We start from the raw sequence: 20,451 nt of genomic DNA, 5'->3' as shown, positions 1-20,451 counted from the left end.
TCAACTATAAATAGGGAACATAGCAATATCTATCTCTCAGGCATATTGTGAGGATCAAATAAGATAATATTTCTAAAAATGGTCTAATATAGTGCTTGGTTCATATTAGGCCCTACATAAATGCTTATTCCCTTCCCTCCCATAGAAATGTATAGGCTTAGATCTAGACGGGACTACAGAATGTCATTTAAGCTAATTAATTCTTTTTGGAGATGAGGAAACTGGCCCATAAACATTAAGCGAATTGTTCAAGGTTACACAAATACTAAATGACAGGAGAGAGATTTACCTCTGACTCCAGATGCTATGTTGTTGTTGTTTTAAACTACAATAAATAATAATAATAAGGTTTATTATAACATATTATATTACATTATTATTATTATTATTATAAATGATCAATTCCCATTGAATAAGAAATATAATCTTAGACATATAAAAGGAGCCATCTTCAAAAGCATTGCTTTAAGGAACTTTTGTGTTTCCCATTTTTCAATCAACCAAGTACTTTATTAAGAGTCTCCCATGTACCCTGAACCAAGGTGGACAAGAAGGAAGAAAAGCTTGCGATCTAGTTGAGGAGAGAAAGTTAAGAAATATGTAACAATGAGAGCCTAGTTCAAGACAGCACCTCTTAGGTGTTAAATGATGTGATTTATAGGATAGATTTTGTATAGGAGCTCATGAAAATATCTGTTTTGCATCCCTCTTCTGCACTTAAGTTTTTACTTTATGTAATGTAGCAACTAGGAGAAATAATACATGGATGGCAACAATGGATCTTTCACTAATAAGCCAAGTTGTAGCAGAGTTCTACTGTACTTTGAAATTGTCACATGCCCTTACCAAAGTTCCTTGACTTAGTTCCTTATCTGTGGATTTTAGAGTTAATGTTGATCCTGTTTCTGGGGTCCTGAGAAGAATATAAATTCCAAGCTCTTAAAGGTTGGCCCAGTTTCTCCCTTGCACTGGGAAATGTTTGCGGTCCAGTATTGCCTGTATTTACCCACCATATTTAATCTGCCTTCTTTAAAAAAAAAAATCTTTTCACATCCGCTCAGAGAAGATGTTAATTTTCTGAAATTAAACACTTAGCTTGATTACTGTTTTGTTAATTGCTACATTCAAAAACCCCTGGTGCTCCTGCCTGTTTAACATGGATAACGCTGTGAAAATGATAGGCACAAAATTGGCCTGCAGGTGGACAGACAACCGCTTTAAAAATCACCCACCAGCTCTCTACAGGCTTCCAGGAACCAGCCAGCAGTGTTCCTTCAGACTGCGGACATGAGGTCATATAGTCTGAGAGTCCCCAACATGCCATGGTAGCATGAGGGGGGAGGAGAAAGAAACCTAGATTGAGTCTATTTCAGGACCCCTTGACATCAGAAATATGGGAGTCATTTGAAACCCTGTGAATGATTAAATCTAGCCAATGATCCATTGCCAGCATTCCTTCTGTGGAAGCAAAGGAAGCTAAAGTGACCTGTTCCTTTCTTTTTTCTGTTTCCATGGAATCTTTAAAAAATTATCAAAGATTAAATACAGATTCAGGTATACACAAGTGTGTGTATGGGCATAGATGCATGTCTATGTCTACAGCTATAGCTATATCTAATTGCCACATTTCCTGCATTGATAACTATTAAGAAGGTAGTTTTAGGCTAATGTGATGTTGTGGACATGTTGGTTTTATTGTTTCTTTCCTCCTTAAAGTATAGAACTCATTTTTGTGTTCTATCCTAGGCTCTCTTCTCCTCTCTCCTCTCTCCTCTCTTCTCTCTTCTCCTCTCTTCTCCTCTCCTCTCTTCTCTCCTGCTCTCCTCTCCTCTTCATGAATTATTTTTATTGGGGATCCCATTTACTGTTATGGGTTTGTTATTTCTATGCCAATGACTTTCAAACCTGTATCTTGAACCTAGTCTTTGTCCAGAACCTCAGTCCTGTATTAGTGACTCCCTGTTAGATACACATCTCCAAATTCTTGACCTCTTAAACTCAATACACCCAAAACAGAACACATGATTTTTCTTCCCAAACCTTCTTCATTTCCTAACTTTCCTGTTTCTATTGAAGGCATCATCAACCTTTCTGTCATATAGATTTGCACCTTGGAGTCATCTTCAACTCTTCCTTCTCCTTTACCCTTCATATGACGTTGTCCACTCATAACAATTCTATCTTCACAACATCTCCAACATCCTTCCCCTTTCATTCATTCACATAGCCACTATCCTGCTTCCTGTCCTTCATTTCTTCTCACCTGGACTATTGTGATAGAAACTTAATTAATTTTCCTGTCTCCAGTCTCTCTCTTTTCCAATCCACCCTTAGCACAGCCACCAAATTAATGATCCTAAAGCATAGATCTGACCAAGTCACTCATCTGCTAAGAAACTCCAAGTTCTGCTTCTTGCCTCTAGAATAAAATGGAAATTTCTTTGTCTGTTTACTTTTTTAATTCTTTGGATTCCACTCTGTTGCCCTCCCTGGTAACTCCAGGAATACACACACACACACACACACACACACACACACACACACACACACACACACACACACACTTTCCTGCCTCTTTTTGTGTGTTGTCTCTTCCTTTAGATTGTAATTCCTTGAGAGTAGGGATTGCCTTTCTTTTTATCATTGTTTCCATAGTGCTAGTAGGAACTTAATAAATATTTATTGGATTGGATTAACAATGTTTATTGGGTTAGAATCCACCTCCTGCTTACCTGCCAGTGTTACTATGTTATTCTTCCTCACACACACATTCCACTTAATGCTCATCATAGACAACATTCCATCTCCCACCTCCATCACTTGGCATAGGCTCTTGCCCATCCTTGGAATGCCCTCTCCTGCCCCTCATTTTTTAAAATTTCTTGCAATGCTCAATTCAAGTTCTATACTTTACTGGAAGTTTATCCCAACCACATAGTTGCCATTGCTTCCTCCAAGAAAATACTCTGCATCTACTTTGTATATATTTATTTTGTCATTCTCCCCACTAGAATTGAGATCTCTTTTTTCGTGTGCTTTGTGAGGCAATGGGGTTAAGTGACTTGCCCAGGGTCACACAGCTAGTAAGTGTCGAGTGTCTGAGGCCATACTTGAACTCAGGTCCTCCTAACTCCAAGGCCAGAGCTCTATCTACTGCGCCACCTAGCTGTCCCCCTAGAATTGAGACTTCCTTAGGCTATTGTTTTTATATTTCTATCCTAGACACCAAACAGTGCCTAGCGGGTATTATACACCTAATAAATGCTTGTTGAAGGAATTCATGTCTCCTTTAGATTCTAAGGCATTGATTCTCAGGCCAATTAAGGAAGCTCTGATCCTTGGCTTCAGACAGAGGTCACTACAATGAGAGGCAAGGATCCAGTGCCATCTACTGCACTTTTTGTCTTGAGCAGCATTGGGTTAAAACTTATTCAGAGTTCACCTACAGGGTCATCATTTTCAAATAGCTCAAACAATTCAGGCTGCTATTTGCTAATGTAGACTCGAACACCTATCTAAGGATGGAGCAACAAGGAAGGGTCCTAATAGCTTTGTTCAGCAGTACAATTATTTTCGTGTAGTGAAAAGCTGCCTGATACACAATAAGGCTGATTTCAGTTCTTCTGGCAAGCTGAAGGAGATAGCTCTGACATTTGAGTATAATACCTGGCAAGAGATACAAACACCTGCTTCTTTTTTTGAATGTATATGACATCCAAACTGGGTGATATGCTGAGATGAGGAGAGGAGGGGATCAGTCAAACCAATATGTCGGCATTGCACAGCAACCCAAATCTTTGATAGTGGAGTTGATATTTTGACCCTACTAGCTATGCTATTGTAGTTAAGACAGCATTTTAACACAAAATACAGTCATGCTTTTTTTCCCCATTCTTCACTGAAGGTTTATTTTGGTCCATTCTACTTTTTATCGATAAACTAATTCTTCCCAAAGGCAAAAAGTTTATGACTAGTTTGTGTTTACCAGTAATATGAATGATTCTACCTTGTCTTTAAGTATTTTAGCTAAATGTTGTCCCCAACATGCTAAAATGGTAAAATAATCACTCATAACACATTTCACTTGTTTCTCTGGCTTCTACAGCTGTGCTGGATTCTCCAGTCATTCTGCTAACTCTAGGGACATCTTATGGAAAGATAGGGACAAGAGTCATACAAGATGAGAAGGGGCGACAGGGTTGTATCTTTCTTGGTGTAGAGCCCATACACATACAGCAGATTACAGATCCTTACAAACAAGACAGTATCTAAGACAAAAAACAAAACAAAACAAAACAAAACAACAAACAACATTTAAAAATATTGTAAGTCTATTTCATTCTAGTTCTAAGAGGCAGATCATGGAAATAAATAAATCAAATATTTAGGAAAGTAAGGAAGGAATACTTAAGTAGATAGTTTTCTAATGTTCTTATGAGGAAACTGAGTCACAAAGAAGTTTAATATTTGTCTTTGGTCAAATAACAAATCTCTGAATAGTCTCAGCTTATAGCAGCTTAATTACCTGATGATTAGTCTATCTTACATTACCATATTCTGTGTAAAATAGGGTAAGACCTGCTTGAAATGTCTGGCTCATCTTTAGATCTCCAGGTAAGACCTTGTAAATCCACAGGAAAGCTCAATTCAGCACTCAGGTCAAGAAACAATGAATTTAATTTAAAAAAAAATTTGCACTGAGTTGAATAAATTCCGAATTTAAAAGCAATTACATTAATAAAATATTTGCATGCAAAAACAGTGAGGCATTTATTTACATATTTATTTTAAAATCATATTTTTACTTCACTAAGTTTAAAAAAAATAATAACCTCATTGGTTTTTAAAATACTGAATTGTGTATGTACTTCCCTGAATTTTGTTAAGTATCATCTGTCAGCCTGAAGATAGGCCAGTCCACTAGGAAATGAACTGGTTTCTGCATCTCAGTCTTAATATAAATATTTAAATTGTAGCAATGCAATATTGTTTTAATATTTAATTATTGGATTTACATAATATCTTTAACTCCAAAGAGCTCAATACATTACAACAGTATAAAACTTCTTTTCATACCCAAAGATTATCCCTTATACATACATAGCCTATATTTAACTAAGGAATAATGCAAATTAGGTAATATATTCAAAGGTGCTAGTGGTTTCCACAGGTTTTTCTTTCTTTATTTGTGTGAGAAAAATAATGTACTTGTTTCAATTTCTATTTGTGAAAACTTAGGATTATAGGACCATATTGAAAGTGGATGTGAGAGGCCAAACCTCTCATTTGATGGATAACAGAACTATAACCCTGAGAGACTGTGACTATTTTAAGGTCATACAGGTAGTGTCAGAGGCATAATCTGAATTCAGGTCATCTGACTCTAGAGCCAATTCTCTTCCATGCTGTCTCCTGTTTTTAAAATGAACAATCTAAATGGCATCACACCTATGGTGAAAAGTAACAAGTTCATACAACAAATCTGGAGGAAAAAAGAATGTATGTGTGTTTTGGCCACTGCTAATGTTAATGTATCCTATGCCATTTGAATAATGAGTTAACTATGAATTTATATGTAAATAAATGTCAGATACAGGCTCATTCTCTTTCATTTTTTTAGAGGAGTCATCAAACCAAAGGGAAGCTTATGCCAAATTAAGTAGACTGATAGGCATTTTATAGACACAGCGTCTTCTGTGCTTATCATATTCTGGATTCAGGGCTTCTTTCTCATCACCATTTACTTGTTTATATCAGTCAGTGATGGTACCTCCCCCTTTTTTTCTACATAATGGAGAAAACTGAACATATTTCTGACCTCTAGGTGATGATGTTAAACCTGAGACACAAATTATGGAAATTTGGAAGTTCTTAGGAGAAAAAGTCATTCCAAAATGTCCTATATTAGGACAAAGTTCTTAGAAATTCAACATTTCCCCTGATCTACACTATGAAGGGAAATATTTTTTAAAAATGAGTATGTCATGATTGAATGAGTTGGGGAGAGAAAACAGGCCAAATTTTAAGACTCAAGTACTCCAGATTTGCTATCTAGATAGTTCTCAATTCATTGAATAATATTCACCTTTTTGCTCCACTTTGTTTATTTATTTTTGCTATCTTTTTAGAGACTCTTTACAGATATATGGCCATGCCTCTATTTTTCCTTATTTTCCTTTCATTTCAATCTTTCAAAAATATTTCCTCTTGCTTTCTCTGAGTGATAGTGGATAGTGAGGGCATTCCCAAGACTTAAGCTACATCTATGAAGAACAAAATAAAGCAAAATCTCTAGCTCAATTTGATTGACACTGACAGACCACTTGGATAATCTAAAGCACAGCTGTTGTTGCCTAGATAGAGCCTGGATGTTCATCCAGAGCACCAGAGAGTGGCTGGATGAATGAGTATTGATCATGCTGTTTCTGCTTTTTATTCATAACCCATCATTTTTTTTTAAAGTCATGCGCAGGTATCCTATTGTCAGCTTTTATGCAGTGTTTTATGTAAACACACATGCATATATACACATTTGTATATAGACACATACATATATACTACATATATATTATATATATACATATGTATACATACACATGCATACTATATATAAATGTTCTGTGTGTGTGTGTGTGTGTGTGTGTGTGTGTATAGACATATCAGATGAGTTCCAGATCTATAGCTGCAGCTCCAGTCTCTTTCAAGCTCCAGTCTTGGGCGCGCAGCTGCCCACTGGACATTGAAAAGTGGACGTCCCATAGGAATCTCAAACTCAACATATCCAGAACACAACTTTTTCCCTGAACCTGTTCCTCTTCTAGACTCATATTATTTTCAAAGGCACCACCATCCTTCCAGTTATGCAAGTTCACAATCACTGTGTCATCCTTAACTCTTCACTTGCCTTCATCTTACATATGCTAGTTTCCAAGTCTTGTCTCTTATTTAGATAATTATCACTTTATAATACAATTTGAGATGTGGTGTGGCTAAATTTCTGTAATCTCTTTGTTAGTACTTTATTTAAAATTCTTGCATCAATATTCATTAGGGAAATTGGTCTATAATATTCTTTCTCTGTTTTGTCTTTTTTTCTAGCTTCGGTATCAGCACAATATTTGTGTTGTAAAAGGAATTTGGTAGGACTCCTTCTTTACCTATTTTCCCAAATAGTTTATATAGTATTGAGATTAATTATCTTTAAATGTGTGGTAGAATTCACTTGTGAATCCATCTGGGGATTTTTTCTTAGTAAGTTCATTGATGGCTTGTTCAATTTCTTTTTCTGAGATTGGGTTATTTAAGTATTTTATTTCTTCTTCTGTTAGTATGGGCAATTTGTATTTTTATAGATATTCACCCATTTCATTAAATTGTCAAATTTATTGGCATACAGTTGGGCAGAATAGCTCCTAACAATTGTCTTTATTTCCTCTTCACTGGTGGTGAATTCACCCCTTTCATTTTTCATACTAGTAATTTGTTTTTCTTCTTTCCTTTTTTAAATCAAATTAACCAATGGTTTATCTATTTTATTGGGTTTTCATTAAAAAAACAGCTTCTAGTGTTATTTATTAGTTCATGGTTTTCTCATTTTCAATTTTATTAATCTCTTCTTGGATTTTCAGGATTTCCAATTTGGGGATTTTTAATTTGTTCTTTTTCTAGCTTTTTTAGTTGCAATGCCCAATTCATTGATCTGCTTTTTCTCTATTTTATTGGTGTAAGCAATTAGAGATATAAATTTTCCTCTAAGCACTGCTTTGGCTGCATGTCATAAATTTTAGCATGTTGTCTCATTGTCATTTTCTTTAATGAAATTATTGAATATTTTTATGATTTGTTCTTTGACTTTTTTTTTTAGGATTGGATTATTTAATTTCCAATTAATTTTAAGTCTCTTTCCATTGTCCATTATTAAATGTAATTTTTATTGCATTATGATCTGAAAAGGATGTGTTGAGTGTTTCTGCTTTTCTGCATTTGGTTGTGAGCTTTTTATGTCCTAATACATGGTCAATTTTTGTGTAGGTACATACTGCTGAAAAAAAAAAAGGCATATTCCTTTCTATTCCCATTCAGTTTTCTCCACAGGTCTATCATATCTAACTTTTCCAGAATTTTATTCACCTCCTTAATTTCTTTCTTGTTTATTTTTTGGTTAGATTTATCTAGTTCTAAGAGGGGAAAGTTGAGGTCACCCACTAGTATAGTTTTATTATCTATTTCCTCCTGTAACTCAAACGTCTACTTCAAAAATTTAGATGCTATGCCATTTGCTGCATATATGTTTAGTATTGATATGACCTCATTGTTTACCTTCCAGCAAGATATAGTTTCCTTCTTTATCTCTTTTAATTAGATCTATTTTTGCTTTTGCTGTGTCTGAGATCATGATTGCTATTCCTGCTTTCTTTGCTCAATCAATTATCATAATAATAGATTCTGCTCCAGCCCCTTACCTTTACCCTGTGTGTATCTCTATGCTCCAAATGTGTATTTTGCAAACAATATATTGTAGGATTCTGGTTTTTATTCCATTCTGCTATCTGCATCTGTTTTATGGGTGAGTTCATCCCATTCACATTTATAGCTATGATAACTAAATGTGTATTTCCCTCCATGTTGTTTTTCACTTTTTTTTATTTATTATTAGTTATTCTTTGGTGTGTAAGCTTCCTTTCTGGCTTGGACTGGGGTTCCTGCCTATTGGTTGGCCTCCCCTGGGTGTGGTGTCTAGCGGCTTCAGGGGTGGGGCCTTGCTGCTGGATTACTATGGTAACAAAGTCTTTCTGGTGGCTGGCCTTGGAAGAGGTAACTTGTTCCAGATCAGCCCCAGGGGTGGGGCCTACTGCTGGGTTGCTATGGAAACAGGATCTCTCAGCTAGTAGGCCTCAGAGGTGGGGTCTTACTATTGGCTAGCCTTGGGAGGGGGCTTCACTACTGGTCAGCAATGGGGTCAAGGACTCCCTGCTGGCTTGCACTGGGGTGGGGCCACAGTGGACAGACTGTGATCTGATGCACAGACTGCTCACTTGCCTAGGGAGCTGCTGGTTAGCAGGAGGGTGGGGCCTCCCTGGTAGATTTCCTGTCTTGGAGCCTTGCTGTAGGCCCCCTACTGCTGCAGCTGCTGCTCTTGGACCTCACTCCCCTCTCACCCCATTGAGACAGACCTTTCCTGCTAGGGTGGTAAGCTGCTTCCCTGTTTCTAGATAAATTCTGAGGTGGTTTTCTAGTTGTTTGGAGAGAAATTTGGGAGGGCTTCAGAGGGTTCCTTCCTCACTTCACCATCTTGGCACCAGAAGTCCTGACATCTTTCTTTGGGTGGTGGGTCATACTTCCTGGTGGTCCCTAGCCAACCATGACACCAACCCTGAGATTCCATCCTTCTTCCAGGCTCACCTTCTAAACCATTCTCTGCGACCTCCCCACATTTTGTATCCTGTCTAGACTCAGGGATTTTCAGCTGCACCATAGAGTCCGGGACTGACCTTCTGGAGTTCAGGTTCCTTCAGTCTGACTTGGGCAGACTGTCCTCTGAGTCCTCCTTACCTCCAACTGAATTTGCCCCAGTTGCTGGAATTTCTAGTTATGGTTTGGTTTCTTTTAGTTCATATCTTTGGTGATCTAGAAATTCCTTCTTATAGCCACCTTCAATGCCTTAACACCAACAACAATAATGCCCTCCATTCTGGCTCTATAGTCAGAAAAAGAATAGCTGGCCCTCACCTGTCATGTAAAATGCAAATAAACCTTGAGATAACCTACATGGTACAAACTTTATACTCAGCCATGAGTGGCTTCAAGATATATAATGGGAGGGGTTAGCCAGATGGCACAGTAGATAGAGCACTGAGTCTGGAGGACCTGAGTTCAAATCCAGCCTTAGACACTAGCTGTGTTACCTTGGGCAAGTCACTTAATCCTGATTGCCTCAAATATATATGTATAATGGGTGTTTGGGGGAGGGGGAAAATAACAAGCAATTATTAAGTGCTAGGCACTGTGCTAAGTGCTTTTACAAGTATTATCCTTTTTGATCTTCACAACAGACCTGGGAGATAGGTGATATTACGATCCTCACTTTATAGTTGAGGAAAATGAGGCAAACAGAGGTTAAGTGATTTGCCTAGGGTCATATAGCTAGTATCTAAGGTCATATTTGACCTCAGTCCTTCTTGACTTCATGTCAAATTGCCAATAAATCCTGCCACCTAAATTCTTGCTGCCACAGAAATTTAGAGGGGGAAGGAACCTCAAAAACCATCTAATCCAATGCTTTCATTTTACAGATGAGGAAACTGAGGCTAAGAGGGATGCAGTGACTCACTAAATCAAAGACAACCGGCAAGGGCTCAGTCCAGGCCTTAAGGTTCCAATGCCATGTTCTTTCCACTATTCCACACTGCCTGTATTCGAACAAGGAAACTACGTCAGGGAATTGAGAACAGAAGCAAAAATGTGTCTGACATCAATAATGCAATGAGCCTCACTCCAAGCCAAAGGCCTACAAGGCAATCAGACTGTCCAACCCATTCTTGGGTATGATATCTAGCAATGTGACATATACTGTATGAGATTCAGCTCTGGGCACTCACACCAATGTATCTTTCCAATGTCAGGAAAAAGCCATCCATGGTCTGAACTGTGCCACACAACAGATTGCAACTGTGGCAGCCAACAGGCTTTATTCACTCTCAGATGGTCCACAGGGGTTGGTTCAGTTTGAGGAGCTGCATTGTGTGACCTAGGGCCTGTGTGATTTTCAGATATTTAGAAGATATTAGAAAGCCTGTAACATCTGATTGCATCTTCCAGCTCCAGGAGCAGAGGATATAAAGGAACAATAATGAGAAATAAGCACTTTAAGATTTACATTTCACTTTACATATATTATTTCATTTGATCCTCCCAATGGTAGGTACTATTGTTACTATCCTCATTTCACAGATGCCAAAATTGAAACTGAGAGAGGTCAAGCAGCTTACCCAGGATCCCACAGCTACTAATTATTTGAGGCATGATTTGAATCCAGGAATTCTTGACCTCAAGTTCAGTGCTTTACCCACTATGCATGCTGTTTCTCAAGAGAAAAAAAAAAGTGACAGGAATTCTCTGTCAACTCTACCATTGTACCTGCATGTGGTGTTTCAATTTACTGCCCCAGTCACCAGCACTAGAGCTTTTCAGACCAAAGTGCCCCTTCCTCCTCTACGTGTAATGGTTCCCCTGTGGAATGTAACCTCCTAAGAGCAGGTTGTTTATACAGTAATTAGCACAGATAGTACAACTGGCCTTGTTAGCTTCATGGTGCCCTAGATCCATTGTTTTCTCATGACCAATGCAGTGAGTGCAATAAACAAAGAATAAAAGACTTTATTGTTCAGAGATTACAGCTATCTGTATAGTTGCAGAGCTTATCAGAAACCATTTTATGGTGCCCTGCACACTTATGAACACAAGGTTAGTTTTCAGTTAACACTTGTTTTACTTAACCATTGACTTAAGCAATAATTTTCTGTTATGTGACTCTAAGTTATTCACCCTTGATCTATCTATATAGCCACATACTTATCAGAGCTATGAGAGTATAAATATTCTTCATTACACTGAAGAAAGGAAATAGCTGAGGTTAGGCGGGGTGGTAACATGGAAAAAGTACTAAATATGGAATTGTTGCTAATTACCTGAATGACCTCAGGCAAGTTTATTTCTCTGCCTCAGTTTCTTCATCTACAAAATAAAAGGTCTGAGCTGGTCTCTGAGACACTTTCAATACCATATCTATGATCTTATGATCCAGTTCCATTCTGTGAATAATTATTAAGATCTGTTTATGGAAATCATTTTGCTAGGAACAAGAAATGGAACAGTCCTAAAAAGTTGGCCATTTAATGAGGGTAAAATATGTCCATGTGTAATTGACATAACAGGGTGTAAGATAAGAACAAAGGAAAGGGTCATACAAACTATTACTAGGGGTCTAAAGAGTCAGTCAGTCAGTAAGTGTTTGTTATACACTTACTATGTGTCAGGCACTGTGCCAAGTGCTGAGGATATGAAGAAAAGTTAAAAAAAAATAGATCCTTGCAGATGGAAGCATGCTACTAAAAAACAAAAGATTCTGCCCTCAAGAAGCTCACAGTCTAATGGAAGACAACTTGCAAACAACTATTTACAAACAAGCTGTATGTTATACATAGGATAAATTGTAAATAATCAAGAGAAGGCATTAGAATTAAGAGAGACTGGGAAAGTCTTTGACTTTCTGCTAGAATTAGGGTTGGGGAAAGTCAGGGAGACTTCATGGAAGAAGTAGCAGCGCCTGAGTTGGGCTTTAGTGATATGCTCCAGAATGAGTTTTGTGACCAGAAAAGTTTGGTGTCTTTAAACAGAGGTCTTGAGAGAGAGAAGTCAGATTGTACACAGGCCCAAAGTGGCTGATCATTAGGAATATGGGATTCAAGAGTCATAGATTTATAGGACCTTGGAGATCTTCCAGTCCAAGTCTCTAATTTTACACATGAGTAAATCAAGTCCCAGAGAGGTTGAATAATTGGCCTTTAATAACTGCTTCTCTAGGAATTTTATTTCAGGAACCTCTTAGATATGCTTTACTTCACTTCCTCCTCTGTCTACCTCCAAAACTTCCTTGTCAATAGCCTTATTGTCTTACACTCCTACCCTTTCCTTTCCTATCCCAGCCTGCAGTTCTGTGATGTGTACCATGATCAAATCAGCTCTGCCATTGTTCCTGGATGGGGTGTGTCAATTTACTGCCCCACTCACTAACCAATAATGTAGAACAAAGTGCCCCTTTCTCCTTTATGTGTAATGCCTCTCCTGTAAAATGTAAACTCCTCAAGAGCAGGAATTGCCTTTGCTTTTGTATTTGTCCAGTCTTTGGCACATAATAAGCTCCTAATAAATGTTGTTGTTGTTGTTGTTGTTTTCGATTCATTCATTTCTTTATTCATTCATTACAAGCTGACACAGGTAATAAATAACAGAGCTGAGGTTTCAATCCAGGTCCCTTGACTCCAATTCCAAAACTCTTACCAATGCCTACAGCATGTAATAAATGTCTCCCAATCTCTAGCATTTCCCTTATGGAGAAGCAAAGCAGTAATTTTAAGGTATGGTCATACAGGAAAATATCACAGCCCATGCACATGTATACCTCCTCACTTTTTGGATCTGAGCCAAGCAGTGGATCTGAGGAAGCAGTTAGCCATCCCTACTCTTCAGTCTCTTCAAGCTGACACTCAGTCAAAACATTCAGCAACCAGTACCTAAATCTGAGGGTTATCAGTGGACAACACTAACCTGTCAATTATGTTTTGCAGAGGGTAATGCTATAATATGCAGCACAAATTAGGGGAAGATTAGCATAAGGATCTTTCTTTGTATATTATGAATGTATATGTATACATTAGCTATATATTATGACTAAAATACATTATAATCATCCACAACATTCAGTAACAGCAAAACACAGTATAAAACACTATAGCTATGACATGCTTGAAATGAATTGTCTTATTTGGGTCCTCAGGCCCTCACTACACTGTGAGATAAGGAAGTCTACTTGTAAGGAAGTATTACTTTTATCCATTTTGCAGATGAAGAAACAATGTCAGAGAGGTAAAGGGCTGAGAATGTTTCATTTTAGTAGTCATATGGCTGAAAATAACTATTTGGAATCCAGTTTATGGAAGACACTGTTTATGAAATAAACTATTTCACAAAGTAGACAGGCAGCACAGCAAAGTAGAAAAGTTGCTGTTCTCAAAACCAAAAATGTCTGGTTCAAGTCCCATTATGATGCACACTGTCACTGGTTATAGGACTCCATCAAGTTACTTAAACTCTTAGTGCCCTTAGGCAGCTCTCTAATAAGACTCTCAAAATGGAAGCTCTTTATATAAAGAAATCACAGATTTCTGTGAAGAAAATAACAATAACGACAAAAATAAAATAAAACAATGTCTTCATTAAGTGGGTGGTGAAATTAAGTAATAGGAAATAAAGACCAAAAAGCTGTGTGGTGTTAGCACAAAAGTATCGGATTTGGAGAAGATCCCTAGTCCCAGGTCTGTAACTTACTAGTTGTGTGACCTTAGGGCCATTCACTTTGCCCATCCCCACCCCTATCCCAAGTGTCCTCATCTATAAAATAAGGTTATTTGGCTAGATGATCTTCAAAGTTCTTTCCAGTTTGATCTCTTAAGCAACTTGCCCAAATAGGTTAAGGCAGCATAGTATAAGGAATAGAATACTAGCTATGTAGCCAAGGGCCTCAAGTTCAGTCTTGGCACTGAGGCTAACTAGCTCTGTGATTATAATCCTCTGAACTTTCATTTTCTCATTTTTATAATAATAATAATTATCATAAGTATTATTATTATAATAGCATTTACATAGTGGTTTAAAATTTGCAAAGCGCTTTACATATATTGTCTCTTTTGATACTCACCACAACCCTGGGAGGTAGACACTAATAATTATGCCCATTTTACAAATGAGAAAACAAAAGCTCTGAGAGATGCAATCACCAGGCCTCCACGGCAGGACTGAAACCCCAAGTCCATCCAATGACCCACCTACCTGCTTGGTGGATGTTGATAGTTATGCTACTACTTGCCTCACAAACGTATTGTGATTCTTTCTAAACTTCCAAAGGCTACACAAATGTATTCAGGGCTTCAACTCAAAGGAAATGATGTATTTTTTTCTTTCAAGTACTTTGCAAATCTTAAATATACATGTTAAATGCTGTGATTGTTTTTTTTATGTTCTCCCAGGACACACAGTTAAGTGGTGGAATCAGAACTTTGGAACCTGGATTCAAATCCTACCTCTAGCCCTTTTTGTTCCTGTTATTTTGGGCAAGTCACTGAACCTCCCTGGGACTTAGCTCCCTCAACTGCAAAATCAGAGAGTTGGTCTAGAATGGACTTTGAGGTTTCTTCCAGCTCCCAAGACCTCTGAGTTCAAACCTAGGGTTTTTGATTTCTACTTCAGAAAGCATTCCACTCTACCATTAAACAGAATTAAATAATGAACAATTCAAGACAAAGAAGAGCAGATAAAACACCTCTGTGATTGTTTCTATGAAGAAAGAGGGGGGTATGAGGTGTTCAGAAGGACTAGCATCTTTTTTTTTGTCCCCCAAACTAGCATCCTCATATGTACCCAGTTGGCACACATCTTTGTGTTCAGCCAACAAATAACTATTTTCTATTTGTAGTGGGTTATCCAAGTGTCACAACTGAGCAATGGTGGAGCTCTCTTTAAGGGCAAACATTTCCATGGTAAAAGGCCAGTATTTGAAAAGAAAGATGGCAGTGAAAGTAGAAAAGGACATGGAGAAGCAGAAAAAGGTACAGTTGACTAGGAACAAAGTACAGTAGAGGTGGATGGAGAACAAAGGATTTGAGAAATGTATCAATAAACAAGCAAGTGGATGGAAATTAAAAATAAATATTTGGAATACTCATGTATTTCCTCTTATTCAGCATGGAAGGCAGATGTATAGATAAGCAGATGGGCAGGTTTGGGAATAACAGGGAAAAAAGTAGAGGGAGGAGCAAGAATAAAAGCTAATAGATCTAAGTGGCAGGTTTGTTAGCACATGGTTAAAAAGTTCGAAATGACGGCCAAGCACCAACATAACATGACAGTCTGACAGAATTCTTATTCCCAGAAGCCGGGATACTAAAATATTTAAGCCAGTTTTCTGCCATAAACTCTCCAGGGGAAATACTGGTAACAAAGGCTGCCTGTGTTACATGTTCAACATAACAAAGGAATTATCATTTCTTTTTCTTTTCTCAAGACAGATTGTAATGACCTTTGTCTCCATGCCACTGGAGGCCATGGTCACCAACTGGAGGCTTCCACACTTCTACCTTTATTTTATCACTCCACATGTATGCAGAAAAATGCGTGACCATACACATACATACAAACATGCACACATGAACACACACACACATACACACACACACACACACACACACACACACACACACACACTCCACCCCAAAGCAGCCATCTGGACAGCCAAAACTCTCCTATAACACCTCTTTTTCTTCTCCATCTTGACAATCAATTGCCAAGAATCATCTGCTATCAAAGATGCTTGGCATTTAAATAGGCAGAAAGAGACCTTGATGGGGGAAGGGGAGCAAAAGAGAAGAGAAATTAGGGGAAGGAGTAGGGAGGGAATAGAGGAAGGAAAGGAAAGTGTAGTGGGAAAGCAGGGAATGAGAGAGGAAAGAAAAGGAGAAAGATGGAAGAAAAGAGGGAAAGATGAATGGAGGGAGGGAGGAAGGAAATCCCTGTGCTATAATATTTCCTCCATCTTAGAATGCCTCCCCCCATTTCTCTCCACTGAAATCCTACTCATATTCCGAGGACTAATTCAAACCATAGTCCTACAGGAAGGCCTTCCATGATCATTCCTCATTTCCTATCATGGAAAATAGGTAGTGATACTAACTGCTTGGAGCTGAATCTCATATATGTCACAGTAAGTCAGTCAGTCAATCAAAATAGGTGGTGCCGTGGATGGGGTACCAGGCTTGGTGTCAGGAAGACTCATCCTCCTGAGTTTAAATCTGGCAGCAGATGCTTACCAGCTGTATGACCCTGGGCAAGCCACTTAACCTTGTTAGCCTCAGTTTCCTCACATGTAAAAAGAACTGGAGAAGGAAATGGCAAACCACCCCAGTATCTTTGCCAAGAAAACCCCAAAATGGGGTCATGCAACTGAAAACAACTGAACAACAACAATATGTGCCACAGAAGTAGATTTCGTATCTGGGGATTGGGTTGAATAGTTTTATTGCCTTACAGGCCTTTGGGTTGGTGTAAACCTTAATTTACTCTTGATACCATCATTGACCACTTTGACTCTCAATATGATCCTTAAATTATATCCTCCTTTGTTTCATAGTTATTTCATTACCTGTCTTTATAAATCTTTCCACTTAGAATACAAGGTCCTAGAGGACAATGTATATGTCTTATATAATGTTCTAAAATTATTTTTATCTTGAAAATATCCAGAACAGATTCTTGTATACAGTACTATATAGTATATACTCCATAAACATTTTTGAATGAATGAGTGACTGAATAAATGGATTCAATGAAAAAGAAAATAGCTGGATTATGGACAGAAAATGAGAAAAATGAAGACAAGTATAATCAGTCATAGTAAGCAAAAGAGACATGGAAATAGAAAGCAGAAAAGGAAGATGTTTCATTATTTCATTTTAAAAGGAAAATTTGGAGTAATATAGTTTTATAATTTCAGTACTCCATGAACAATGTCAAATTCCTTACATGTAACATATGAAGACAACGTTATCTATTTATCTTAGGCTTCCCTGGAGACCATCTTTGGTTGGATTTCTATTAAAGTAGGGTTTATGTACCTGTGATTAGAACCTCTTAATCAATGCATGCACATGCATACTTAGCATAGTGCTTCACACATAGTAAGTGCTTGCTAAGTCTTTTCATTCATTCATTTACTTGTTTAACACATATTCATTGAGTTTCATAATATGCCAGGAATTGTGCTAAATTCCAGACCCTGGACATTCTACTTTTTCTTCGTTTTTCCTCCTGACCTCCATGCTTGGAAAAAAGATACCCTCTCATTCCTTCGTCTTGGAAATATAAGTAGAATACAGTCTTCTGCAACATGAATACAACACTTTGCTACCCCAGTCCATTGCTGGTGGAAAGTCTAATGCCACATTGTCATGTAGGCTATTTGTGTATCCAGACATATGCAAGAAAAAGTCTTATTTTGAATGTTACTTCTCCAAACTAGTCAGATGAAACAAACCAATTATCTATAGCCACATAGATAGAAAGACAGACAATAAGACAGGACAGCAAAGAGTCACACCATGTGTCTCTGAGACTCACCAGCTTGGTTTGTAGTGATGTTGACTGAGACATGCTGTGGGGGGAAAGGACTCTTCCCAGACACTCCATTGATTGCTTGAATGTCAAATGTATAGGGAGTGTGGGCCCAAAGGCTGCTGATGAAAACCCGGCTTTCAGTCAGACCCAGCTGCCTGGGCACAAACTCCACATTGTCATCACAACGGGAACAACTTCTGCGATCTGCCCGGCATTTTTTACAGACAATGTTGTAAGTTACATCGTCGCGCCCTCCTGTTTCTCGTGGTGGGTGCCACTCCAGAATAATAGATGTCTCATTGACGATGGAGATGACATTTCGGGGACCTGAAGGAACACCTGTGGGAGGAAAGGATTGCTCAATGATTATTCCTTTGAATAATCCTTCAAGCTTTCATAACTACACTTTTTGTATGATTATATAGTTAGTCCACCCCCTGAGAACCTTTCACAGTTTCCTTTGTTTCTTCCTCTGTGTCTGGAAAAACAAAACAAAACAAAACAAAAAACCTAAAATATTCACTATGCCCTCCATATTAAGGAGGGGTAGGGAGATGCTACCCAGCCATTCCCAAGTTCCATATCAAATGATCATCCTGAGACCCTTCTCCTCCTTGCACTTCTAAAACCTATAATAAGACGACTGCTGCTAGTTCCCTGTTCATTGAAACTCAACCCATATCTTAGCCATAAAATTGCAAAGGACATTTAAACTGATCCATCTTGTTCCCTGAATAGTATAAAATTCCTGAAGGTAAGATTTTCTGCTCTAAGGAATATATATAGCACCTTGCAGGTGCTTAGTAAATGATAAGAAATTAAACCATTACACAGAATCAGTGGTTCTATTTTTTTTGTCTTAGGACTACTTTACATTGCTAAAAATTATTTGAGGATCCCAAAGAACTTTTGTTGACATGAGTTATATTATCTATTGATATTTACTGTAGAAATTAAAACTAATAAGTTTTAAATTCTTATTTAATAATTCATTTAAAATAAAAATAATATTAACATAACACATTTTATGAAAAGCAATTATATTTTGAAAAGCAAAAAAAATTAGTGAGAAGACTGAAATAGTTTTATTTATTTTTTGCAAATCTCTTTAATGTCTGATTTAATAGGGGACAGCTGGATTTTCATATCTGTTTCCATAATCAAACTGTTGTGATATATTGTTTTGGTTAAAGTATATGAAAAAAATCTATCCTCATACAGATATGTAGTTGAAAAAGGGGGATTTTTTAATAGGCACATAGCATCTTAGTAATACTACGAAACTAGTTTGGACCTCAAAGACCCTTTGAAAGGATGACAGAGACCTTCAGGGGTCCATGGACCACATTTTGAGAAGTGATCTAGGAACATTTCATTGCCCTATTGTGATATGTGGGTTTTCCTTCCCCCCCTTCCTCTTTTTCCTTTACCTCATCATATTTTTGCTTTCTCAGAGCTATAAAATGGCTTCAGATAGAATCACAGAGTCATAGATCCATAAAGAACTATAGAAATTATCTAACCATAGAACCAATTAATTCACACACATTTTTAATGCCTACAATATGCTAGATACTGAGAATACAAGGACAAAAAAGGAAGTAGTTCTGTCCTCAAGAAGGTCACATTCTATGGTGGGGGTGGGGATGGGGCAACACACACATATATAGATAAATACAAAATCAGGTGCTGGGCACAGGAACTGGATCTATGATTTTATTGATACGGAGCTTCCAGTAAGGAACTTCCTACCAAAGCAGGTTAGGCAGTAACTTCTCTGTAATTTGTAGTCTGAGAGTTGCCTATATGCTGAAATTGAAATTCCTTGCCCAATGTCTTCTTATACCTTAGTCCCTGACACGTACTTTTCAACCCAGTGACAGTGACTTTCTGGCTGTTCCATAAATAAGACGCACCATCTTGTCTCTAGGTATTCTTTCTAGCTGTCCCCTATGCCTGGAATGTTCTCCCTCCTCTACTCTGATTACTGACCTCCCTGGATTCCTTTAAGGCCCAACTAAAATACCACTTCCTGCAGGAAGCCTTCCCCAGCACCTTTTAATTCTAGTGTCTTCCCTCAGTTAATTATTTCCTATTTATCCCGTATGTAGCTTGCTTTTTATATATTTGTTTGTATATTGTGTATCCCATTAGATTATAAGCTCCTTAAGGGCAGGGACTGTCTTTTGCCTCTTTTTGTTTCCCCAGTGCTTATCACAGTGCCTGGTATGTAGTAGGTGCTTAATAAATGTTTATTAATTGATTGATTGATATGGTTAGTATACGTTAGAGATCAGATGTCAACTAAGGTCTTTTTTGGCCCCAAGAATAGCTTTCTGTTCACTTTGCCACATTACTGCTCTATACAAAATATCTACAAAATAAGTACAGCTAGTTTTTTTTTAGAAATAAAATGGTAGTGGGCAGGGATGGTGGGAGGTGGGGGGAGATGGAGATCAGGAAAGACCTCATGTAAAAGGTGGCACCACAGCTAAGCTTTGAGGGACC

At 37.8% G+C, this 20,451-nt stretch overlaps 1 protein-coding gene across 1 annotated transcript in view; it reads right to left on the bottom strand.

Annotated features, from left to right (window-relative positions):
* Positions 1-20,451, bottom strand: part of EPHB1 (EPH receptor B1) — a 709,181-nt gene that overhangs the window by 157,812 nt on the left and 530,918 nt on the right. The window contains 1 exon segment of the mRNA XM_020986094.2: positions 17,947-18,282. Within this exon segment, the coding sequence (XP_020841753.1) occupies positions 17,947-18,282 (336 nt within the window).

Source organism: Phascolarctos cinereus, unplaced genomic scaffold (genome assembly GCF_003287225.1).
Source record: "Phascolarctos cinereus isolate Bilbo 61053 unplaced genomic scaffold, phaCin_HiC Scaffold_726;HRSCAF=1367, whole genome shotgun sequence".
NCBI classification, from domain to species: Eukaryota; Metazoa; Chordata; class Mammalia; order Diprotodontia; family Phascolarctidae; genus Phascolarctos; species Phascolarctos cinereus.
This window is presented reverse-complemented; position numbering and strand designations above follow the sequence as displayed.